The sequence below is a fragment of the Pithys albifrons genome, chromosome 10 (assembly GCF_047495875.1).
Source record: "Pithys albifrons albifrons isolate INPA30051 chromosome 10, PitAlb_v1, whole genome shotgun sequence".
Taxonomy (NCBI): Eukaryota; Metazoa; Chordata; class Aves; order Passeriformes; family Thamnophilidae; genus Pithys; species Pithys albifrons.
In genome coordinates this window covers 10008412-10034240 of record NC_092467.1, presented here as the reverse complement: position 1 = coordinate 10034240, position 25829 = coordinate 10008412, and the positions used below count along the sequence as shown (strand labels likewise).

The 25829-nt window shown below is 41.4% G+C and overlaps 2 protein-coding genes across 6 annotated transcripts; one reads left to right on the top strand and one right to left on the bottom strand.

Annotated features, from left to right (window-relative positions):
* Positions 1-75: 75 nt before the first annotated feature.
* GLRX2 (glutaredoxin 2) lies at positions 76-5039 on the top strand. 4 transcript variants are annotated; one of them, XM_071565096.1, is made up of 5 exons: positions 1674-1716; positions 2254-2303; positions 2416-2485; positions 2856-3032; positions 3563-5039. In XM_071565096.1, exons 3-5 carry the CDS (start codon positions 2423-2425, stop codon positions 3680-3682), a joined length of 360 nt encoding a protein of 119 aa, XP_071421197.1. In that variant the 5' UTR covers positions 1674-1716; positions 2254-2303; positions 2416-2422; the 3' UTR covers positions 3683-5039. The 4 variants fall into 4 exon arrangements, with proteins under 4 accessions (XP_071421195.1, XP_071421194.1, XP_071421196.1 ...); XM_071565094.1 differs by lacking the exons at positions 1674-1716; positions 2254-2303 and adding an exon at positions 76-101; XM_071565093.1 differs by lacking the exon at positions 2254-2303 and having other exon boundaries at positions 1623-1716.
* On the bottom strand, positions 4387-25799 carry RO60 (Ro60, Y RNA binding protein). Of its 2 annotated transcripts, XM_071565087.1 has the most exons (9): positions 25422-25797; positions 20253-20852; positions 19372-19592; positions 18972-19118; positions 17496-17633; positions 17141-17257; positions 16405-16518; positions 15853-15999; positions 4387-14561 (listed from the first exon to the last, which is right to left on the bottom strand). In XM_071565087.1, exons 2-9 carry the CDS (start codon positions 20830-20832, stop codon positions 14409-14411), a joined length of 1617 nt encoding a protein of 538 aa, XP_071421188.1. In that variant the 5' UTR covers positions 20833-20852; positions 25422-25797; the 3' UTR covers positions 4387-14408. The 2 variants fall into 2 exon arrangements, with proteins under 2 accessions (XP_071421188.1, XP_071421189.1); XM_071565088.1 differs by lacking the exon at positions 4387-14561 and having other exon boundaries at positions 15882-15999; positions 16412-16518; positions 25422-25799.
* Positions 25800-25829: the final 30 nt, after the last annotated feature.

Here is a 25829-nt window from a genome sequence, read left to right as displayed (position 1 = left end):
AGAAAACCATATAAATACAGCTGAAGGTCAGAGGAGACTCCAGCTCTGTCCTGGCACTGTCAGCAGCTGTCCCTGCCTCCTCCCCCAGGGATGCCTATCGGGTAAGGCTCCAGCACTTGGCTGTTCCAAGTGCTTCCTTGGGAAATTGCGGCAGGCACCTTTTGCTTGGGATTGTGCTCTTAGCGCTGTGCAGGCACCTCCCAGCTGAACATGTTATTATTCATATTGTAGGGTTCACACAGGCTCCTGCAGAGAGTGTGGGTATCACCAGCACAGAATCATAGAATGGTTTGGGATGAAAGGGACCTTAAAGATCCTCCCTTTCCAGTGCCACTCCGGCTCTGCATTTCCACTGCTTGGTGCCAAACTGGCCACTGCTCAGAACGTAAACCCAGCCGACCTTATGGAATCTGAGGAGCAGCTGGAATGCAACAGGGATGGTTCTCTGCCGAATTGAATGTAACAGATAAATTGGTTTTATTCTTAACTTATCAGTTTTAAATGGGATTTTACCAAACAGGTCTCACAGTTTGCTTCAGGGATCACAGTGAGATTATTAACCAGCATTTATATCACTAAATCAGGACTTGATAAGAGACATCAAAGAAACTGTTTTCACATGACGTTAGTTTTTATTATTATCAGTTTTATCACAGGAGATTAGGCTAGAAAGTCTTTACCTGAAAGGAGAAAGCAAGTTATCCTTTAGTAAAATGAAAGTCTATCACATGGGCACAAGGTTTCAGCTGCATTTTCTGACTGGTTTAACAGCTGTGGTCTAACAGGTTATACTGATGTTTTATAGGAAAGCAAAATTAAGTTGCAAAACAAAGTTTGATATTTTACATCACAGGTAAGTTCATTAAGATTAATCAGCATCAAGAAATATAGTACAGAAGGAGCAAGATATATAATGAATGGCTACACAAGGAAAGAAACACGAAGAAAAACGGGCAGCAGAAACGCTGACAAAGAGAATTTAAAATTAGTTTTACGTTTGACAAAGCGAAGGCACCGCCGACACCGCGCCCGTGGGAGCCGGCGGGGCAGGAGAGCCGCGAGTCCTCCGCAAGGGAGCAGCTCCGGGGCCTCGGGGACACCCACCCCAACCCTGCCCCTCCTGCCCCCCATACCGGGCAATCCGGACCATCCCTGCCCTTCCTGCCCCCCATACCGGGCAATCTGGCCCGTCCCTGCCCCTCCTGCCCCCCATACCGGGCAATCTGGCCCATCCCTGCCCCTCCTGCCCCCCATACCGGGCAATCTGGCCCGTCCCTGCCCCTCCTGCCCCCCATCCCGGGCAATCTGGCCCATCCCTGCCCCTCCTGATCCCCATCCCGGGCAATCCGGCCCATCCCTGCCCCTCCTGCCCCCCATCCCGGGCAATCCGGCCCATCCCTGCCCTTCCTGCCCCCCATCCCGGGCAATCCGGCCCTTCCCTGCCCCTCCTGCCCCCCATCCCGGGCAATCCGGCCCGTCCCTGCCCCTCCTGATCCCCATCCCGGGCAATCCGGCCCATCCCTTCCCTTCCGCCCCCCATCCCGCAGCCGCTCCCGGCGGGCCGGCAGCGCGAGGGCAGCCCTGAGGGGCGGCACTTGCCCGCAGTCCTCACGTCGGTCTGGCCCCGCTCGCAAGGCCCCCGCCCCGCCCCTTCCTGCCGCCGGCCATGGCCCTGCGGGGGGCGCTGCGCGCGGCGGGGGCGGCCTGGGGGGGGCCGTGAGTGCGGGATGGGAGCGGGAGCGGGAGCGGGATGGGATTGGGATCGGAATAGCGATTGGGAGAGGGTTTGGGATCGGGATCGGGACTGGGATGAAGTCTGGGATCGGGATCAGGACCAGGATTGGGATTGTCTTTAGGAAGGGGATGGGGAAAAGGATAGGGATTGGGACGGGGATGGATCGGGATCGGGGTAAGGAAAGGGATCATCAGGACTGGGATCAGGGTCTGTATCGGGAGCAGGGCAGCGCTCGGGACCGGGTTAGTGTCCTGGCGGAGGAGCGGCCGCGGGATGGGGGACAGGAAGGGCAGGGATGGGCCGGATTGAGCGGCCGCGGGGCGGGTCCGGGCGGGATGGCGGTGGCGCCCCGGAGCCGGCGGGGTCCCCCCGGAGCCACCAGTGCCCTCCCGGAGCCGGCGGTGCCGCGGGCGGGCGGGACGCGTGTCCGCCCCGCGGGGCGCGGAGCGTTTGCCGAGGAACGGCCCCGCCGGGGCTGCTCGGCAGCTCCAACACCCCGCTCTGTTCTCTCCCCGCAGGCGCTGGGAACTGGGATGGTGCAGGTAGTGCAGCTGCAGTGAACTTGAGTGTAAGAGAGGAATCAGTTAAAAAATCCAGGACACAGCCAACCTCTAGTTTGCGAACCGCAAATTGTGATGTTTGCTTGAAAGCTCGAGTATCTGATTGTAGTTGCTTTTCAGTTCTAGAATGGGGAACAGTCAGTCTGCTTCTGTAGGATTGTCTAATGATGCTGCTGTGAGCCAAATACAGGTAACATTATTTATGTGATTTTTACTTATTCTCAACATTTATGAAAGCCATGCATACTTAAAACCTTTTCTTATTTATACAATGAAATACTGTAAATAGTTCTGCATGTTGAACCTGTTCTAATGTTGATTATGTTCAGTAAATCGTGCTGGCAGTTTTTCCACAGCCCTGGAACCTGATCTTCCTGGGCTGCACCCATGTGGTTTTTTCAGACCTCAAATTTTTGTAGTCAAGTACAGGTCAAACATGTTTTCAATGTTACCATAATGACAGATTTTTAACTTCTGTATTAGTTTTCATGACTCTTCAATACTGCTGGAAAAGCACTGACTTAAACCTCATTGACTGAAACTTTCCTTTGAACATACAGAACATTATTTCAGACAACTGCGTGGTGATTTTCTCTAAAACAACATGCCCATACTGCAAAATGGCAAAGGAGCTTTTTGAGGGTTTGAACGTGCATTACACAGCTGTGGAACTGGACAGGAATACAAATGGGAGGCAGTTCCAGGACATTCTTGAGCAGATGACAGGTGGCAGAACCGTGAGTATATTCTCCTATATGTAACAAGCAAGAACTGGGCTACACACATTGCTCTTGGGGTATGTCTGTATCAATTTCTTAATCTTTTTGAGACAAGTAAACTTGGGATACAACCTTCTAAATTAAAGACAAGGTACTGCAGCAGGGTTCTGTACCCTCTCTTCCTCTAGATCCCCATGGCTATCCCTCAGAGTTCATCTTTTCCATACTGCCACTGAAATAATTGAAGTATCAAAGTAATTTTTCATTTGTATATTTAACCTATTGTGTTTAGAACTTGCCTTGTATTTTCTTTCTTTTCTGTAGTCTCACTTGACTAAATTATGGCAGTTTACTACAACCCACCCAGTGACTTCATCCCACTTTTGAGGGGCCTGCACTTTCCCATCTCTGCGAATGTTATGGAAATGTACAGTATTATACATACCTCTAGAACACAACTATTGTGTGTATTACAGTCCACATGGGCTTACTTAGATTTTTATCTTTTTTCCAAGAAGTGACTAATGGAATTTTTGTTCCCTTGGTAGGTCCCAAGAGTGTTTATCAATGGGACTTGTGTTGGAGGTGCAACAGATACTAAAAAACTTCATGATGAAGGCAAACTGCTTCCTTTAGTTCATCAGTGTCAAATAAGAGCCAATTCCTGAGGAGCCATCCAGCTTACCTTCATATTCCTTTATATAAACAGAATTTCAGACAAATGCAGATCACAGAGATACACAGCATGAGCTGCTCCTGACTATTTCAACCATGGCCTTCTGAATTACAGTTCACTCTCTGACAGACTTTATGGACTCAGCACATTACTTGGGTGTCCTTGCTTCAGCTTTATCACAATCATTAAAAGCATTATGTAACTCTCAGGGCTCTACGTGTGAGACAGTGATGTCATTCCTGGCTCTTACATCCTGCTTCAGAGAAGTCTAGACAAAAGAATAATGTGGGGTTTTTTTCTGCACATTAATTTGCTTTCTAGCTTTGTTTCAATAAATGGTCAGTTTAATGGCTCCTTTAAATTAATTCTTCTCTGTCAAATAGTAATGAAGAAAGTATGAAGCAGAACGAGTTTGTGGTGATTCTGGTGTGTGCATGTCTGTCCCTCACATCTCAGTGCCTGGTCACTGAGCTCCCAAATTGTATGTCCTCTTGAACAGAAAAGGGAATGAAGATTCTGGCAGCATTAGAGGGGGATGTAATGGCTTTCATCTCTGCTCTGCACTGCCCAGTGTTAGTCTGTACAGTGCCATTCAGGAGTTCTAGGGCAGCCAAACAGCTCACTGACACTAAAGTGCAGCTACAAACTACAGTTCAACCAATCCAACAATATTATAAAACGCAAGACCAAGTAAAATGGGTTTAATATGCATAGAGTTTATTCAGTACTTAAATTCTACAGTCAGAATGCAGTTTACTAGCCATTTTAACTTTCAGTTAAATGTCTAAAAGAAAAGTCTAAACTTCAAAGGTTTCAGTACAATGTACATCCAAAGTCAGAACAGGCAATGCCAAGACTCTTGGTTATTTCAAGGAAATCCATATGCAAGTAGAAAATTCTATCCCATTCTTCAGTAAAAGGGACTGTTACATAACTAAAGGTGCACACATTAGAATAAAAACATTAGTCAATTTTTACTGGTTTAGTGAATTAGACTCTTGTTATTTCCCTTGCTTTCAACTCTGCATGTACTAAATACTTTTTTCCCCTCAAGGGAAAAAAAGCATCACATCTATCTTCAACTCCAGATAGCCAGGACTGCCAGAGTGTAATTTGAATTTGACAGCTTCATTTTTGTGATGCAGGTTTGAAACTGCATAATTTACTGAAAGTCTTTAGTATAAAGTTGTCTGCACTGTGCATCTTTAATGTGTAATCAGCTAATTAAACACACTGACCTCATTATAGTTTTATTGCCATTTACTGTATTTTGCAAGGTCATCAAGATAAACACAAATGTGCATCTCTCCCTGAATTTACACTTAATAAAGCAATTTGTTTTGCACATACCATTGTCTAATACCAAGTACTCTTTTTCTCTGTGTAGAATTCTTCGGCCAGTTATGTATTTTCAGTAGTTTACCAATAATTTTGCCCCTGAAACCTGATAAACCCATCATGTAAAAATAATAACAATAGTATGCAAAGGAATTTTCCAAAGATCTTTTCATTTTGTTCCCTGCACAGGGACTTGTTTTTTAAACAGTAGCCTAAAATAACCCTTTGAGTTCCAAGTTTCAGAAGTCCCAGGGCATTGTCACTTAAGGCAATAGTCTATTCCAGCTGCAGAAAACTTGCTGTCTGCCTGCAGATCCAAGTGAGTGCCCCTTCAGTAATCAAGATATGTCTTACGGCACCCAAAGGGTTAACTGTTTCTTCTTAACCATATTAAGGCTCCCCATCCAAATAGTTTTTCATTAATTGTGTATAATTTCACAGAAAGTAGCAGCAAGACAATGCCTTCATTATTGGATGGCACAAAGCCATATTATGTTTAAGTTATTTAAACATGATATGGCAGTTAAAGTGTGGTTCTACTCTAGGAAAAAAAATAAAAATAAGGGACTCAAGAGTAGTCATTATAAAATGTCCATATTTTTTTTTCTCCAGGACAAAGCAGTTTATCTTAAAATATGCTTGCCCTGGGATCTGAATATTAAAATGTATCCATTAAAAGCTATGGATACCTGCTCATCCAGCTTCAAGCACGTGCTTCTAAGAAGTGTGAGAAGCTGGAAACAAACACTGAGTTTTTTAACCAAGCAGACAGAGCTGTGAATGTGCCCATCTGTTACTGCTTTATACAGAATTCTTTTAAAGAGTAGAACTGCACTTTTATAAGAGAATGAAAAGACATTTTATTGGTAACTACTTGTGCTTAACTCTTACTGGTAACATTAGGAAAACAACTATTTATATCCATTATTTGTTAATGAAGCATTTGTAGAAGTTCTCAACATACCACATATATATGCAAATATATATTTAAAGTCAGAATGCAGAAATACCTAAAGAAACCACACATTACGTATCAAAATTATAAATCCAAATATGTAAGCACACATATTTAGACACAATACCTTCTGCTGAAATTAGCTAATCTTAACATGTCATCTCAGAGCAGCACACACATAATACAGTGTCCTAATTAGTGTTTTATCTTTCCCCCCAGAACTCTTACTTAGCAATTTGAACACAATACTGCGTCATGGTAAGATGAAATCTCTACCAGTCCAGTAAGAAAATCTTTAGAACAGCTTGCTTACAGCATATCTGTGACCTGCAAACCACTGCAGATAGGAAAATAAACCCATAAACTGATGAAGTTTCAGAGAAAGTAAAGAAAAAGATTAAAAGCACAAGACAAATGATTCTTTGCTTAGGTTTACTTGTACAGCCTGTTCTTTGAAGACTTTCTCTAGTCAACACTGCAAAGAAGCTGTCTTTTTATAGAGATTATTAATTTAACATTTCCCTAATTCTGTATGTGACAGCAACTTGATAATATGTAACAGAGTAAAAAGTTTCAAACCACTGAACTAATTCTAGGAAAAAAGCTTTAAATTTGAAAAGCCAATTGAAGAGGTTACTTTATAAAAAAAAGCCATTCACAGGTAGATGTTGGATTTTTGTAAATAAAGTATACTTTTGTCACTTTTACACAGTTTTACACAATCTGTTAAAAAAAGTAAATGTTTTGTAAAAGATTTATATAATTAAAGAAAAAATGTATCCATTCTTCAATAAAATAAAATAAATACTATGACACCAGTTCTGGAGTAAGTAGGAAAGTGCTAATGACAGCAAGAAGGCAGAAGAAGAGGCAAAAATTAAAAAAGGAATGGATAAGAGCTCATGAGAAAAGATTCAAGCATAGGCCTGAGGTGACAAGTAGATGGGAAAGGAGAAAAAAACAGCATCAATAGAAAAAAGGAAGGGTAAAGCAAAAAGGTAACAGAAAAAAAAATCAAGTGGAACCAAAACTAAAGCTTCTGCTACAGTAGCTGTGAGTCAGGTATGTGGTTCAGCAGCACAGAATTTCACAATGCGCAGAAGAATTTTCATAGTGTTTTTACAGACAGAGCCAGTATTAAAATACACTTCCAAAACTGCTGGTGTTTTTTTGAGCCACGAATATGTACTTTGTTGAATAGCCTTTTAAAGCCATACCCATTTATGGGCACCAGTTAAACAACAAGAACAACACAAACCCCCCTTATGATTTAACAAGAGGTTTAACAGTGGTTTTAAGCAGCAAAGTATTTTAGGGCCAGTTATTAGCAGCCTTCACATAGTGGGCATTTAGACTGGCTCTTCTGACTTAAGGGCTATACCTATTTTTAGACTTCTCTTTTTTAAACATAGAGAAATGTAGGTAACATCCTCATATTTTGCCTGCAATCTAATTCTACAAGCATCCCAAACTACTGCTACTCCCTTGGTCCAGGTCTAAAATTCCTGACATGAAATTCTATTTCTTGGCAAAAATATCATTATTGAATTTATTACACAATGCTGATGTATGCATTGCATCATTTTTAAAATATCTTGAGTGCCTTCTGCCTTCTCCACATTTTTGACTGTGCCCCTTCCATGAAGAACCCTGGCCTTTGATATTTGCTCCTTACAGCTCTGCATTACAAAAAAATGTTTTACCTCTGCTGTGCTTCCAACCATTACAACCCTTTCTTCTTTCTCTAAGCTAAAGTGCCTGACCATTACAGCCTTAACCGTAACAGTCTAATACCTCAGAATTGTTAAGAGGGTCACAGTGAAATAGCAGCCAAACTGAAACCTGTCAATTCTGTCTGGTATCAGGAAACCTGCATTCATCCATTCTACAGGTGCACTCTGCATTTAGACTTATTTTTAATCAATATTTTGAACAAAACTAACCAGGTTTAAACTTCTCCCTGTTCAGTTTTTACTGAAAAACTGCATTGCACAATGATAGCCCCATTTCTGCTTTTTTAGCCAAAGTGTTTCTCCAATGCAAACATCACTATTCATTTCAAAGAGTTCGTGTCTCCTCTTTGGTGACAAGGTAGGTCATTTATTATACACTGAACTAATGCTTAAGTTTAGCAATTCTGTCTTAGCTCACTTTTTTATTATTTTTGAAGCATTACAGTAATTATTGCCTCTTTACATGTCTAGATACTCCTTTGAAAATTATCAGTTTAATAGCTAAAGACTGAAACCAGGACAGATTTATGTCACAGCATATGAGGCACACTGTCCCCTAAGATTCAGTGTATGGGCAGATAAAGAACTAGTCCATGGTAAAGGAATATGCAGCATGATTCTTCTATGCCCTTTACTGGAAGCTAATAACAAACCCAGAAAGAAAACCATAGGAACAAAGGTCACACTATAAAGTATCAGTTCTCAGCATTTACTTCAGTTTTCCCTCCTGTGCAGATCTTAAGGGGGGAGCAGATGATGATGATGTGGTCTCACCAGTGCGAGTTGTACATGTAACCAAATGACTTAGAATATTCTATTTCTACCAATATTTATTTTTTGTACAGAGATACTATAAATGTTTAGGAGTGTATTATGTACCCCAGCAGGGATGACTATCTTTTATCATGGGTCAGAGCTATCCAGTGTCAATAAAGGGAGCTACAATTTCTATGAGTTCTACTGAAAAGTTCATCCTCATTTACACACTCTAATTCAAGGAATGTATTTAAACTGGACTGCTTTCAAAGATGCAACACCACTATAACTGTTCATTCAGTCTGTTAGTAACTATTCTTTCATTTGCAGTAAGTTTATCTGAAAATTACTTGAAACACCTGTTAAAGTTTTCATTTTATAATTAGTCCAAAATATTTCCTATTACTTCACAAATACTACTTCAAGTAAGAAAAAGTACTTGCAAAAGATACTCATCTATCAGTTATTTTCAACATCTCTAGCTTAGAGGAAACACCTTACCTTATCAGATGTTTGACTATTGTGTAATTTAAAACACATTACTACCAAAACCAACCCCAAAACATCAGTGCATTTACTTGAAATAATTATTAACATATATTGAGCAAATGAATTTACTCCCTCTATTCGTACGGTGTTTTGTTTAGACGCTAAAAATGATTTGCAATTTTTCACAAGAAATGGCTAATTTTCAAACTCAAAGTGGTATGTCTCAGCTTTTTTAGCAACAGATTTTTCTCAATATCACCTGATGAGCTGGTGGCAGTCCTATATTTTCCAAGCTTTCTATCAGAGCTGTATTGTAAGAGCAGTGGTAATTCAGAAATAACTACATTTATGTTCACTGAAAGGTAACACTCCTACCATCAGTTCTTTAAGCCCTGGTTTTAATGTCAGAAAAGGCTTCCCTCACTGGTTTGGTTTATTCATTGAGGGAGAATGTGAGTAGCAGAATACCTTCAGTAACATGAAACATTTCATTTTAGCACCAAAAGATACCCGCGCTACAGAATGCGAGCTTTGAATTTAATACATATGAGGCAAAACCAAAAGTGTTACACGTATCAAAAGTATAATAGGAACTTCAATTTTACATTTAAAAGCTTAGGTTTTAGGCAGAAAAATATGGTCTTACATGTTATTTACCACAATGGGTAAATGCGTTATTTTTATAAACCATAATTATTTTCAAATTAACATCAAAGTCACTGTTTACAACAGCCAGCATTAGCATAAAAGAGGCTGACATACATATGTTTTAGAGGAAGTTGTAAAAGCATCACTAAAAAACCTTTTTAATCTTTTAAGACTGATCTACTAAAGAGATCTTTTAACTTCCCCCAATACACACATATAAAACACACAGAGAATTAAATACATATACACATGAATAGCTACCAATTCCTGTTCCAAAGTGGTAAGATACTCACTAGTTTTCTCCTTGTTCACTCACATTCTTACTATCAGACTAAAAATAAAGTAGAATCCAGTTTCAATCACTTCCTCCACAAAATTTTATGAACATGAAGGATGCAACTGTACAGTTCATAAAAGTTTTTAAGAATTGGTCACTATAAACTGGAGGTAGTTTTGAAATATGTTAGCTTGAATTAGTTTATGAAACCAGAAGTAGCACTAATCTACAAAAGTATGTTAAAAAATGAAATCCTCTCCTGTTAGGAAGATTGTTCCTGTATCAGTGAATACATTCTTTTGGAAAAAAAACAAAGGAAAAAAAAGTAGCTTATGGTTTCTGGTTTTTCCCACTCAGCTTTGGAGAGCAGGCCAAGACACATGCGCTTGTTGATCTCTTGCTGAAGGTGTGCTGATGCTTCCTGAAGCTGTAACATGGACTGAATGTGGCATCCCATTCATTTCCATGGTCTTTTTCTACTAAAAAGAGTTTTTAAAACTTCCTGTAAAGCGTATTTATTCTAAAATAGTGTTTCTGAAACGGTATCGTGCAGAAATTGCCCCTCAATTTATCTAAAGAGATATTTTCTCCTGATAGATAGATTGGCATGAGCTTTTCCACTTTCAGTTTTACCAGTATAAGATTTCCCTGGGTAACTTTTATACTGTATCACAGTCACATGGTCTCAGTATGTACCAGAAAATACTTCTTTTGTAGGTTTTAACTGTAACCATGGAAACCGTTGAACCTTAATAATGTTTAAAATACGAAGATTTAAAAAAGCCCAAAGAAAAGTCCCTCTCAACAAAGTTGCTGTTAAACTGGCATTATTAAAAATACTAAACCCATTATTTTCCAGCCCCATTCTAAAAGTAATTCATCAATTTATTCTTGCAAACAAGCATTCCACAGCAACAGGGGAGGGGGAAATTAAAACTCTCTCAGTATTTATAATCTATTATAAGAGAAATTAAATTATGTATACCCTGTAGCCACTTTTAGCAAACTTCCCACTGTTATTTTGAATTGTGTGCAACAGGAAAAAGGAGAAAAGAGATTTCTCATCTGCTTTGCTTTTATAGAACCATCAAGGTTGGAAAAGATCTCTAAAATCACCGAGTCCAACCTTCAGCCTAACACTGCCACATCTACCACTAAGCTACACCCCTAGGCACCACATCCACGAGTTTCTTGAACACTTCCACAGATGATGATTCCACCACTTCTCTGGCCAGCCTGTTCCAATGCTTCCCTGGACACAGGAGTTGCAGTGTGCCCCCCTCAGTGCTGAGCACAGAGGGACAATCATTATCCTGCTCCTCCTGGCCATGCTATGGCTGATAAAGGCCAGGATGCCACTGGCACTTCCAGGTCCTTTCCCACTGGGCAGCTTTTCCAGACATTCTTCCCCAAGCTTGGAATGCTGCATGGGGTGGTTGTGACCCAAGCGCAGGACTCAGCACTTGGACTTGTTCAACTTCATATAGGAGTCCTGGCCCCATCAATCCAGCCTGTCTAGATCCCTCTGCAGAGCCTTCCTGTCCTCCGGGAGATCAACCCTCCTGCCCAACTTCACGTCATATGCAAACCAGCTGAGGGTGCACTCGATCCCCCCATCCAGATCATCAGTAAAGATACTAAACAGGACTGGCCCCCACACTGATCCCTGGAGGACACCCCAAGTGTCTGGCCACCAGCTGGATGTGACTCCATTCACCACCAGGTGGAGCAGAACCTGCCCTTCATAAATCCATGCTGGCTGGGCCTGATCCCCTGGGTGTCCTGCATGTGCTGTGTGACCAAGATGATCTCTTCCCTGGCACAGAGGTCAGGCTGACAGGCCTGTAGTTTCCAGGACAGTCCTTCAGGCCATTCTGCTAGCTGGGAGTCACACTGGCCACTTAATCCCGTAGTCTGGGACCTCCCTGGTGAGCCAGGACTGATGGTAAATGATGGAAAGTGGCTTGGTGAGCTTGTCTGTGAGCTCCCTCAGTACTCTTGGGTGGATTCCATCCAGCCCCATTGACTTGTGCTTGTTTAAGTGGAGCAGCAGGTCACTGTTTCCTCCTGGATAATGGGGACTTGATTCTGCTCCTAGTCTGTATCATCCTGCTCAGGGGCTGGGTACTGAGGTAAAGAAAACATTAAGTACCTCAGCCTTTTCCTCATCCTTTGTGGCAATGTTTCCCACCTACATACAATAAAAGATGGAGATTTTTCTTGGCCCAATTTTTGTTGCCAATGTATTTATAGAAACCTTTTTTGTTATCTCTTATGCCAGTGGCCAAAATAATTTCAAGCTGGGCTTTTGCCTAACTTTATTCCTGGCCAACCTAATGACACTCCTGTAGTCCTTGTGAGCTGCCTGCTCCTTTTTCCAAAGATCTTTTTCCCCCGAGTTCCTGCGAAAGCTCCATGCTAATCCCAGCCAGACTTCTTCCCCACCAACTCATGTTCTGGCACATGGGGACAGCCTGTCCCCACACCTTTAGGAGTCTTGAAGAATGTCCAGCCGTTTTGGATATTTTTTTCCTTCAGGATTGTTTCCCAAGGGACTCTGTCAACCAGTGTCCTAAACAGGTCAAAGTCTGCCCTCTGAAAATTCAAGGCAGAGATTTTTCTGACCCTCTTCCTCACTTCAAGAACCAAAAGCTCTCTCATTTCATGATTCCTGTGCCCAAGGTGGTCTCCCACCACCACATCACACACCAGTCCTTCTCTGTTCTCAGACAGCAGGTCCAGCAGGGCATCTTCCCTGGTTGGCTCCCTCACCAGCTGTGTCAGGAAGTTCTCTTCCACACACTGCAGGAACCTCTCCCACTGTTTTCCCTCCGCTGTGTTGTATTTCTGGCAGCCACGTTCTAAGTTGAAGTCTCCTATGAGAACAAGGTCTAGCCATCACAAGACTTCTCCCAGCTGCTTGTGGAATGTTTCGTCTGCCAGAGGAACCCAGTGCAGAGCTGTTTCCACGTGCTGCCCAGCAGTAGCTGCTGGAGGAGCCTGCAGGTACACCAGGGCACAGCACCAATGCTCCCCATCCAGCCCAGCCTAAAGTCCAGGCTGTTGACCCTGGAGCTGCAGGCTCACCTGCTGGACCGGGAGGACTACAAGGACTACATGTAAAACCATGGAGCTGAAGAGGGTGGTTGGAGGTGCCAGCCAGGCAGCAGTGACCTTCATGCCTGCCCTTAGCTTCCTGGGGCTTCAACAGCTTCCTTTACACCCTCCTCAACTCCCTCAACTTCAAGGTGGTGCTCAGAGCACTGGAAGTGATCCATCTGCTGGTCTTGGGCCTGGGTGACCAAGTCCAAGCCTTCCTTGGCACCACTGGTCTCTGCTACTGCTGCTTCTTGGGGTCAAGAAGCTGGCCATCTGGTGGGAATACAACCCACTGTTTCTGCAGCTGGTGAAAGCAGCGTGTCCTCAGCAGGTGCTGGGCCTGCAGTGGGAGTGCCTGCAGCACAACTCCCCAGTCCACGAGAAGGTGGTCAACATTGTGGCCCTCTTCAGTTACCCTAATGAGGAGCTGGACTTGGACACGCTGGTGTTTGGGCTGACTCCAGCAGCAGTGGACAGCAAGCACAGGGTCCAGCATGATGACATGGAAATGTTTGCTGTGGTGGTGTATTCCATAGGCCCAGGCAAAACCACCCTTCTCTTCAAGGCAGTGGATGCTGTGGAACTTGAGGACAATAGGGACAGGGTGATGCATGTGGTGCAGGCCAGACTGGCCAGGCAGACCTTGCTGAATCTAGTTGGTCAAGGGTTTGTACAGTACACTGTGTCCTTGCCGTCATCTGGTTATAACAGAGGTCCCATTTACTCCCTGAAGTAGATACAGACTGGCTGTTGATGGGCCCCAGGATTCAGAGCACACACAGTTACTGTGGGTATCACTCAAGGGATGATGCTCTATCAAACTCCAGCTCACATGGTGCCCAGGCTCATCCAGGAATAAGTCCAAGAAAAGTCTTGAGTGTGTGTATAGGAAGAAACATACTGCCTTGGGAAAAATAAATAAGCATGCTGGAGTGAAGGAATGTGGTTCAGGAGTCAAGGAATGTGGTTCAGGAGTCAAGATGCCTTTCCCAAAAGATGTGGTATGGGGTTGCTAGCTGTGCTGAAGGATTCTGAAGGGCGACCTGATTAAACTGACAGGCATGACCAGGAGTGTCTGAACTGTGCAGGGCGTTCCTGTACAGCGCCAGGTCCAGGTGTGATGGTGGTGACATGTGGTGCCAACCCCACTGGCTACGACAGACAGTACATTTGACACTAGAGATGCAAGTGCTGAGTTTCTCCTAATTTGTTAGACTTGCATGAGACCATAGTTATGTTCAACCTTACAAACACCTTAGTGAGAAGCTCTAGTCATAGACGCTTGAACTGCCACCACCCCACATAACTTTCTGATATGTACCTAATATGCCATATTCTAATAAAGTATATTTGGCTACGAGTTCCCAGGGTGAAGCCTGTTGCCAGCAATGGACTCACTGGGAAGAGCAAATGCCTAGAAAAACTAAATCAAATCCAAAGTGAAGTTTCGGATGACCTCCAAAGCTCCTGTATCAAAGCCACAAACATCCAGCATTCCTCTGTCGTCTGGATCCGCGATCGTAAAACCATTTGAGGTCATTCCACAAATGATCAGTTTAGCAGGAATACCCATTTTCTAGAGGAAGAACAGAAAAAAAGTAGTCAGAAAACACATATGAAGTAGAACATGTCAGAACACACACATATAGTTAAACATGCCAGAGGGTCAAATCTTGCTTGCACAAACCACTGCCTGAATAGCCATGCTGTAGAAGAGACACGTCACAATCACAGCTCCAGACTGCCTGTTAACAGTGTGTTTAACCTGCAGTAGGCATATTTAGATAAATGGAAATAATTGCAATGAGGTACATTAGCATAACCTTCCTGCAACACTAAAATTGAATTTTAGATTATTTAGATTATTTTAAATGCAAACATTGCACTTGCTGTTCTGCAATTCATTCCTAGAGACAACACAGTAATAATTATCAAGTTACCTAATAGAGTCAAAGAGTGTATTTTTATCTAAGGAAAGGATTTACAAATGTTGGTTGAATAAATGCAACAACTGTGGTCTGGACAATTCTGCTAAATGAGCTGAATTTGCAGGTAAGTAACCTCTAAGGTAAAGCAAAGCAAGTGGCATGAAGGCCAGAGTGCAGGAACTCTGTTTACAGAACAGCTTTAAGAATAGGAGCTAGTCTCATCTAAGAAAACTAAAACATAGTGGACAAGTTAAAGACTTGTGTTATTAATTTCAACTGAGTGGAAACTGTATGATTGAAGTCCATACACACATATTTACCAAAAAGTATTTTTGTATTTAAAAAATAATTTCTTTAGAGTATAAAAGATCATTTCCTGAGTTTCTAATAGCAATGTGCTTGGAGAGGTTATTTTTCTTTGTTGTATTTTAAAATTACGAAGTTTGGAGTAGTTCCCTTTAAAACCTAATAGGCTCTCTTCAGAACTGTCACCTCATTCTATTGACACTCCCCTACAGGCTTATCTTCATTGCTTCATTTAAATTTTTTGGTATCTACTGCAGACATCAAAGGTAAATTTAATTCTGTGAGCCAAAAATCATTCTGTAAGAACTACAAAAAATGTATTTAATCAATTGCATACTGAAGGCAGAAATTAATATACTCCCCGAATACCAAACAAAATTTCATGGATTTTGCAGTACACCAAGTAGGGCGGGCTAATTATAAATCCTTTTACCATTTCTGTGGTTTTAGATATGCACAATTAATGCAATATGTGCACTAATCCTACCTAACTCCAGAACTGGTAAGTTTTGAACAATATGTAATTATTTAGTACAAAAAATCAACATCTATTTCTGTCTCTAAAATATTTTTAGAACTGGTACTTATTTTGTACTGCATTCATTAACCATAAGCAGTCAGAAGCACAGTTACCTCTCTGTACTCTCTAAGGGCTGTTGCAGGAGGAGTGTTCCCAGCAAAGGTCTCATTATCAGTAAATACAATGAAGACATCAACAGCTGTCTGAGTTTTCTGAGCCCATATCATTGGAAGGGAACAATCAGTGCTACCCACTGGAATCTTGAGAGAAAAAAACATATACATGGAACACATTAATACAGAAATTACTAAATTATGGGAAAATTACCTTTTACGTAAGCTTCACATTTTACCACATGCAGGGGCTTTTTGTTAAACTTAATCATCTTAGTTTTGACCAGGGTTTTTTTTTCAGTTGAGAGTTTGTATTTTTTTTTTAATATTCTTTTCAAGCTAAGTCATTGTGACCTAGCACTGCCATCCTAAATTGAAATGTCTAATATCTGAAATTTAGTAACTGAAATATTGACATTTTCTGGACTTTCTCTAAATAAAAGCGACAAAAATTACAATGTTTTACTGTAGAGATGCAAACTAAACAAAGTAATAGAACTGATGACAAAAGAAATACAGTGTAACTGCTGAGACTTTTTTTTTTTTACATACTTCATACATTTTCACTAAAACTTGAGGTAATGTCATATCAGCCATCACTGGACAAGGAACCACTTCATGTGAAAAGGCAACAATGATGGAATCCTTCTCAGTACGTGCTACAACCTGAGAAAGAGGAAGACAAATAATTCAGTTATGTTACTCTGAATTTTAATGTCTGAATCATGCCATTCCCTACCAAACAGAGAACTTGATGTTGTATTTAAGTAACATTTTTGTATTTAAGTCACCAGGGCTCCTCATGTGCACCAACCATTCACTCTACACTTCAAATATTCTGTAATAATAGTGCAAATAAAACACTGAGTGTTTATAAACACCAACAAAAGTTCAACTCCTTTACAATACAACACAGCAGCTTTAGAATACCAAACTGAGGGAAAGTGATTTTGAATAAAGGCCACACGGATAACTCAACTGCACACAAGATCTATCCCAAAATTTCTTAATCCAATCTGCACTATTCTATGAATGCGTCTGAAAAAAATTAAAATGTATTTTCAACTAAGTGAAAAAGCTGCCCTGATCACTTTGATTTATACTGGAAACCAACTTCTTGAAACTGATCTTTTTGGATATAGTTGCTAGTAACTTTAAGGAACTAATCTACTTTCACCTTCTGTACCCAAAAAATATTATATATAAGTTTTCTTCTGATTTCTAACCAGCTTTAGAGCACCTTCGCATCAAAAGACCAGTTAGAATTAAAAGAAATGCAATGCCTCACCATACACATTACTGCTGCAACTGTGCTGGCATTGAGCACACTGCCCAAAACCTTTTGTGTCATCGATGCACTGACATCAACTGCAAGTAAAAAGCGTTTTCCTGTTGGTTCAACTGCCTAAAGGGAAAAGAAAGGAAAAAAAAAAAGTATGTACACATAATTAATATAGTAATTTCTTACTCCTTTTTCTGGTTTCCACCCTGGAACTGGGCTTTTTTTTAATCTTTCTGGAGTAACATTAGGACAATACTGTTGCCATAGTTTCAGCACTGTTACTCATTCCACACTTCTCTTAGTAAGCTTTCAGAAAATAGAGAACTCTTAAAAAGCTTAACAAACTGAAGTGCTACATTACCTTGAAAGCTTTGTAAAATGAGGCATTTAAAGCTTCTAAAATGTCTTCATCAGGACGCCACCAAAGCTTTCCTCTGCTTCCATGTCCAGCTTTATATGTTTCTAACGCAACCAAAATGTGCAATGGATGTATTCTACCCTACAGGCAAAAAAACCAAAACCAGGTTTTTGAAAATCTGACCTCAAAACCCCCCAACAAATAGTAACAAAATGAACATGAAAATAAGGTCCTAAAATAAAAATCTCTGGCTTAGTGTATTGATTACTTCTGTTAAATTTGAAGAGTTCAAGCAGTCTTTACACAGCTTGTACAAACAGGTACTTGTCAGTTACTGATAATGGACCTCATTCCCTTTCCAGAATCCTCCAACTAACACTAGATGTTATGCCATCACCAGAATTTTGGTAAAATTTCACAGCTTTATGATTGTCCACCACAGGCTTACAGTAAGAGAAAATCCCTGCCCAGCTGAGGGGAAAGGAGCTGAGCTAGGAAAAGAACAGATTTAAAACTAGTTTTATATCCCAAATAGCAATACTGGACAAGGAAACTAATACGGCATTCATTTTTGGTTTGGTTTCCATACATAAACCAAATCAGTAGCTGTTTCAAGCTAAATCACATCTTTGCTTAACTGATTTATCAGCATTTTGTTATCTTTTTCCTCAAGGGGACATTCAGTCATTAACCACTGCCAGCAGCAAACCTCAGCAAATCTGAATGCCTGTCCATTGCCTTTCCTCCATCAAGGTACTGCACCATCATCTTTGCTCTCCCTTCTCCAGTGCCTATGTATGATTAAAGGAGAAAACAGAGAAAGGGAAGAGCAGTGAGATGGGAAAAAAGACCTATGTTGTTGTGCTCAAATCAGCTTTAGTCTTGAATAATTTAAGTGTCCTTATTTTAATCTTCCCAACTCACAAAGCTGCTGGTAAAGGAACGTGTCCTTTCTATCTTTCACTACATTTCTGCAAATTTTCTTCTTTCTTTCAGGAACCCTCTTTTCCCTCTTATTTTCTTACCTCTTTAATGGAGAGTGAAACAAGCTGAAAGGAAAATGTTTCCTTTTCCTCTCAGCTGCTATGCTACTTTCATCATTCACTTTGTAGATCCTACACAAGTGACTTCACGCCCTTTTTAAGCTTCTATTGATTTTAAATTACAAGACTCAAAAGGAATGGATGAGCCCCAGAGACAAACCTTGCCCTGGCCCTCATTTAAGAAAAGATCCCAGCTTCTAATATATTTTATTTATCAAGAAGTTTCTGAATGGAGGAGGCAATCAAATGAGAAATCATAAATAGGAGTTTTAAAATAAAGGTGCAGGCATTCCACTGCAGTTTTTTAAAAGAATAAACTACACAGTTCCTCCCAAGAACATCACTTTTATTTTGTAAAGAAGTTGGCTGAAGAAATACAGTAAAGGAAGAGATTAAAACCCACTAATGCTTGCACCGATTATGAAAACGTTCCTACCTTTTTTAACAGTTTCTCATTTCTCAGTTTTTCACATACTATTGCCACTTCTGAACCTCGCGGTTCAAGCACTGAATTTGCGGTCAGCTTTCCTAAATTTCTTAACAGTACAGAAATGGACATTTCCTTCAGCAATGCCTTCCAAACCTGTGGTCAAAGAAAGAGAAAGGAAAAACAAAATGATGAGATTCCCAGACTACAAGAATGGACATCTGTATATTGAATAAGTGTATTTTAAAATAAATGTACAAATTAGACATAAATCTTAATTATTTTAAATTAGCTACTTGGACTAACAACTTGAAAACCAGTATAATGGCTACTTCTTACAGAAATCTAGACTTAAGACTCTGAAAAGCATTACCCTGAAGAGAATTCAAAGCTAATGAAGTTTACCTACCTCTTTAGATTTCAGGTGGTTTGTCAGGAGATGCTCTCTAACTAGACCATATTCCTCTATCAAATGAATAACTTCCAATTCATCTTTTGTGCGTTTTACTTTCTCCACAGCCTCCAGATACTTTAAGAGCTTTTCAGTCTCAGCAGAAACTGCTTTCTCTTTATAAGCTTCTTGGACATCTTTCCATCCCTTGGTAATGTATTTAGTGACTATAGCAATTCCTATTGAAGGAAACATTTTTTTCAGCAGGATTACCAACTATATACTGGCATTTATCATTCTAGCAAGTAAATGAGGCAGCAGGTTTCATTCCCAGACCTGCCAAACACCTATTAAAATGGTCAGACACACAATTTAGAGCAGTGTTTTTAATCTGTATTATTCTCCTTAGAAGTAAAGAGCCTAGTACCTTTGCTCAGAGAAGCTGTAGATGTGCCATCCCTGAAAGTGTTCAAGGCCAGGCTGAATGGGGCTTTGGGCAACCTGCTTTAGTGAAAGGTGTCCCTGCCCATGGCAGGGGGTTGGAACTAGGTGAGCTTGAATGTCCCTCCAACTCAGACCATTCTATGATTTGAAATCAACAGATCTTACCAAATAACCAAAAAGTGTTATTTCATCATTTGTAGGCATGTAAGAACAAAATGAGGGAATTGTGTTATTTTATCTTCTCTTGACATACAGAATTAAAAGGAACAAACTCTGTTTATCTTGAAGATAAACAGGTCAATTTCTGATACAAACATTCACATTTTTAAGATGTAATTTACAGGATATCCTCCCCAAGAATTCATCTACAGTGGTACTTGGGTTTCCAAAATAGTTCTACAGTAAATATAGAAGGTTTAAAAGACAGAATTTTCAGGTAAATAAAAATTTATTACCTTCACTGGCAGGTTTTAGGTGGGACAACCTCAGAAGATCTTTATGAGACCAACCACTTCTTTGCTTATATTTTGTAACTGCTAACGCAAGAGCCAGGCCATTCTTTCCATTGTACCAATCTGCAACAGCTTTCCTCAGTGCACGGCCCCACATGCCACATTTCATGCCCTCCTTCAGATCTTTTTTAAACTGGATGAAAGTAAAGAGATGGGTTGGTATGCAACACACCTCAGGAACAGCTTTGAACGCTGCTTGTTTTGTTTTCGCATCAGAACACTGTGAGCAAACCGCGAGGGCAAAAAGCAGCGGCTCCTGCTTTGCTGCTCTGCCCTCCTGACTAAAGGCTTTTATTTCTTCGACAACTTCACAACCCCTGCCCTCTTCAATCAGTCTTAATAAGGCTTCTGCATTTTCAAAGCCCAGTTTCTGCTCCTTGATGTGGTAAGCACCACCCTCTGAGCCGAAGCACAAGAAGCGCCGCAGTCGGTTGGTGTCAGTGACATTCCACACGTCACCACCTTCGGGGCTGGGCACCTGCTGCTCGCTCGGGACAAGCACCTGGCTCTCCTCATCCTCCATGGTTTAGACTTCCAAGAGGTCTGTTGAAAGAATAATAAATTTTATTAAGAATTACTGTGAAAACTCTTTTATCGTTTTTTAGCAAAGCAAAAATATCTCGTCTGCACAATTGTAACTTTTCCTTCATAAATTAAATTGGAGTACGCTCCAAGTGTGCAATAATACACATCTTTGGGGGGAAAGAAACAAAAAAAATCTCTAAGTTACAACAGTGACAAACTTATTTCCTTCAAACAAACTTAGAAACTACTTAACCCCAGTAAGTGGTGCACAAAGAACCTGTCTGGTGCTAAAGCCTTTTGCCAACAATACATCACTTTCTTTACTGGTAGATTCTTGGATTGCAGACTAAATTGCTCAAAACTCAGGCCTTCTCCTACTCTATTTTGCTGAATATTTGCTAATACTGACCAACTGGAGAAAAATGACATTAAAATAAAGAACTAAACATTGAAAAGCTGTTTAGTCAGAAGACTTCATGAGGATTCATATATGGTGGGTTTCAGTGAGGCTCAGACAACAGCTTTGTAACAACTGAGTAGCTCAAGAACAACTTATCTTTGTTACACGCTCAAATAGTCTTCTGTTCCAACTGAGATCCAAGAAACCACAAGACAACAAATTCTGTACTGCTCTATAGCAGAAAAATTCACAATCTTTCAGGTGTTTATATTCATACATTCCTGAATTGCAAGACAGTTCAGCTGTAACATTTGTAGGCAACATCCCTTCTTCTACTTGGAGAATCCCCAGTATGGTCAATGGTTCACGACATGACATTTAAAATGAAGTAAATGCAGGTGAAATGAAGTCAGCAGGGTAAGAGTAAGAAAATTCATCATCATCACTATCTCCAAAACATTAATAGCACAACAAAAAATTTAGTTTTCTCAGTTCTCACCAAACAATAACAAGACATTACATAGCACCAAGAGGTACTATTAAAAAAAGGCAGCACAAATAATCCACTCCATCCAACTGCACAGAGGTCTTAAAATACACAGAAACTGAAGCCTAAGGACACACAAATGACATTTTCAAGAGAGTTACTAAACAATTTTTAAGTATTACAAATATCTACTTTTGAATGCTTATTCAGATACTGAAGATAAATAAAAGCCATTCTGCCTCATTTGGGAGGATAAGCCAGAACAAATAGATGTGACTAACACAGGTTTTTTAGGCAAGCAACACTTGGATTTACAAACAACTTCCCTACTTCCTCTTTGTACACAGAATTTCCCTTTCTCTGTAATTGATTAGAAAGGCACCTTTCCTGGTTTTGCACATCTGCACTGATCTGCATGCAGAAATAAATAATCATCAGTGCTCCCATTACATTCTACAAACTGCTAAAATCATAGAAGCTCTATGCTGACATCTGGTTTAAAAAAGCAGGTTTTAGTTAGACAGTAACTAAAAAATATCTCTCGTATCATTCAGAGTATCAGTGCTCAGCTACATTTCCTAGTGCTTAAAATACATATGGTTCCTGCTAAACCTATTTAAATACACATCATGGTTAAGTCAACTGTTTCACTGCCATTAGAAGCTGCAAATACACTGAAAATAACAAGGGTGGTGTTCTCAATGCATGAATCCCACATCAGGGCCTTTTAATGTCTAGTTACGTTTATTTCAATACATTTCAACTAGTTGATTTCATTAAACAGTAAGTAATGTTTCATAATAAACATACAAAACCCAAACAAAAATTCTGAAGTCATAGTCAGCATCTATTAGTTTATTTATGAGGAAAAAACCAGCACATGAATGCCAAAAATTGCCATTATCTTGAATGACAAATAAAAGGCATAAAGGATCATGCACGAATAATGAGATCTCCATATATACAAAATACTGAATAACTTCTTGCTGTATCTTTCATACCCCTGCTAAAATAAATACTACTACACTAACATGAGACAAATGATAAAACTCTTTTCAGACCCCTATGGATTATCAAGACTCAAAATGAACTGGAAGAAACATGTTTTCAGTTAAAAGAAACATCTCATTTTGCTGATTCTATTAAGAAATATAAGCATTACTTGGAATATTTTGGAGTTTTTTCATATATTTATCCATTTGTACACAGGTTCCGTCTCATATGGCAACTTTATTTTAATTTTCACTTGGAGAGTCTCACTGCTCCTCATACACTTAAGTTTTCTGGTCACCAACACAAATCAGCTGCCATCACCACCACCCTGAGAATGAGAACAAAGCTAAAAATTATACTATTTCTCAAAAGAAAAATGGTATTTATCTGATTTGAAATCTAGATTTATTTATAAAATACTGTGACACAAGATCAGTATTTCCATCAAAGGTATCATCCTGAAAGGCAAACAGTTCACTTCTCCATTGCCACATGTAAATATGCAGTGTGATTTCAACTGCATTCTGTTAAAGAAGTTTAGAGCCAACCACCAGAGAAAAAATACCTCTGCTGCACTCTATTACACTGTGTAAGTAACCTAACCTATGCATGTTAATAAAGGATAATTTTATATTCATTTTTGTATGGACTAGGCTATTCATAGACTCAGCAGTGAAAAGAGATGTGCCTACACTCACAGGGTTCTGACACACACCTGTAATAGAAAATATAGTTGCAAATGTACACTCCTTGCCTTTCTAAAGCTACTCCTAGTTTTTCTGCCATTAGCTCTTTAATTTGGCTTCTCAGGAATGTACTATGAGCTACAGAACCAGATGCTGTTACAACTTCCACCTTTTGTAAAGCTTTGTTTTCACTTGGCTTTCCAAGTTGTCCTCTCAGATGGAACACAGTGTTTCATCACAGGAATTACCTGCAGCACTTACCCCATTAAAAATGCCCACAAGTCGTCCAAAACCTTTACTAAAGTTGTTAAAGCTTTCTGATATGAATTCTAGGACACAGAATGAATTTGTCTCAAATGGCTTCTTGCTGCCTCAGGGCCTTACAGTTTCAAACCAACATAATGATTTAGATACTAACACAAACTGTAAATTCTTTCACAATTGCCTTTAAAATCTGCTATTCATAACACTACTAAACAGTCACACGAAAAGCATCAAACTGATACTTTGCCAGGAACTACTGGAAAAGCACTTACAGCTGAGCTATTCAAGTCATGTTGACCATTTCTAGCCCTCTTTTATATTTTAACCTCACAAGTTCTCCAAGTTATTCCATCCCTTGGACCAGCCCCTCTCCTCTACCCGGACCCCAAGCTTATTTTCTCCTTTAACACCTGTATAACAGACAACTCTCAGCCCTACAGATGGATAAAGGCAAATATTCACTTAACTTATGTTCCACCACAACCCTACTCTTCACCTGCTGAGCGGCAGCAGGGAACTCAAATTTCAAACACTCATGGAGGATTTATCAATGATGTTCTATCTCCATAAGCACTTCCAATTTTTGAGCTACTGGGATGCAAGCCACAATGTGAAAAGCCTTAAGTCACAGACTAGGCATTTTATAACAAAAATATCTGAACTAAGCTCCTCAGTGGCTCACCGGTATTAAGAAAAGAGAAAAAACCACTATATTCCAACCATCAATTACAGCCTTGACTGCTCTGAAACAGTCTATGTCTTGATAGGTAAGTCAACATCTTTACATTGCCGTTCCATAGTATAATAATTGAGTTCTGTAAGGTGACCTTTGTTAACTTCTATGACTTCTACAGTTTGCCATGAGTTTTCCTAAGAAATAAAATGTCTTACAGTACAAGTTTCAGGTACATATGAAAAAAACCCATATAAAGTACAAAGTATTCACAGAACTATAGGTTCTAACTTAAGCTCTTAACTGCTGTATTAACAATGGTAAATCAAACTCCGTTGAAAACTGACTGAACTAAGCTTTGAAAAAGCCGATCATTTAAGGAAAAAATGCACTGAAATTTTAAAGACAATGCTTCAAAATGTCTTCAAATACTTCAAAACCATATATACATCATTCCACAAGAAACTGCATTCTCCCACTTCTCTCAAAATTAAACTGAAGATTATAAATAATGTCTTCCGGTTCATTGAGCACAAAGACTAAAACCATCACACCGAATTAGGGTGATAACAAAACAGGCCTGTGCTACAGCACAGCTCTGACAACACAGCCCCCAGACATCTGAAAATAAGCGCTTCAACTGGAATGCCAGAACACTGGAATGCCAGGAGAACACTTCCCAAGTCATACACGGAGTGATGCCCGACGGCAGCGAAGCAGACACCAGACTATGAATCACATACCCGCTCATACATTTTGACTGCGAGAATCTGCCTGCTTGAAAAGCGCGCTGACTGTGGGGCAAAGGCAGCTTAGCTTACGCAGACGCGAATTACGAGGTAGGAGCATCTAAAGCCGATAGCGAAGAGCTGTCAGCTCCTATAAGGGCGACAGCCACGCGTGACGGGGCAGCGGCGCAGCCGGGGCGGGAGGGACAGGCCCAGCCGTGCCCCGTGGGGCTCGCCAGGCCCGGCGCCCTCCGGGGCCGCCCCTCTGGGCTCGCCGCAGCCCCGCAGCATCCCAGGGCCCCGGGCCGGCAGAACCCGCGCTCCGCTCCCCCCGCCCCGCGGGACGCGCCACTTGCCTGCGATGCCGCGGCCCGGGACGGCGCGGGCGGTGGGGCAGCGCCGGGGCCCGCGGGGCGAAGCGCAGGGGCCGCACCGGGACACCGTGCGGCGGCGGGGCCGCGGGGCGCGGGCAGGGCTGTCCCGCTGCGGCCGCCGGAGCTCCGCGACTCCCGCCCCGGCCCCGCCCGCCGCGCCCCGACAGCATCGCCGGGACCCGGATGGGGCCGCGCCCCCCGCGCGGTGCCCGGATGGAGCCGCTCCGCGCCCGCCCCGCTCCCCGCCGGGCCGCCCGCGGTCCCCGCACCCTCCTCCCGCCCCGGAGCGGACCCCCGAGCTGCGGTGCGGGGCTGTACGGCGCTGTGCGGGGCTGTGCAGGGCGCTGCCCCCCAGCCCGGCCGTGCCGCTGACCCCGCGGCTGCCCCGGA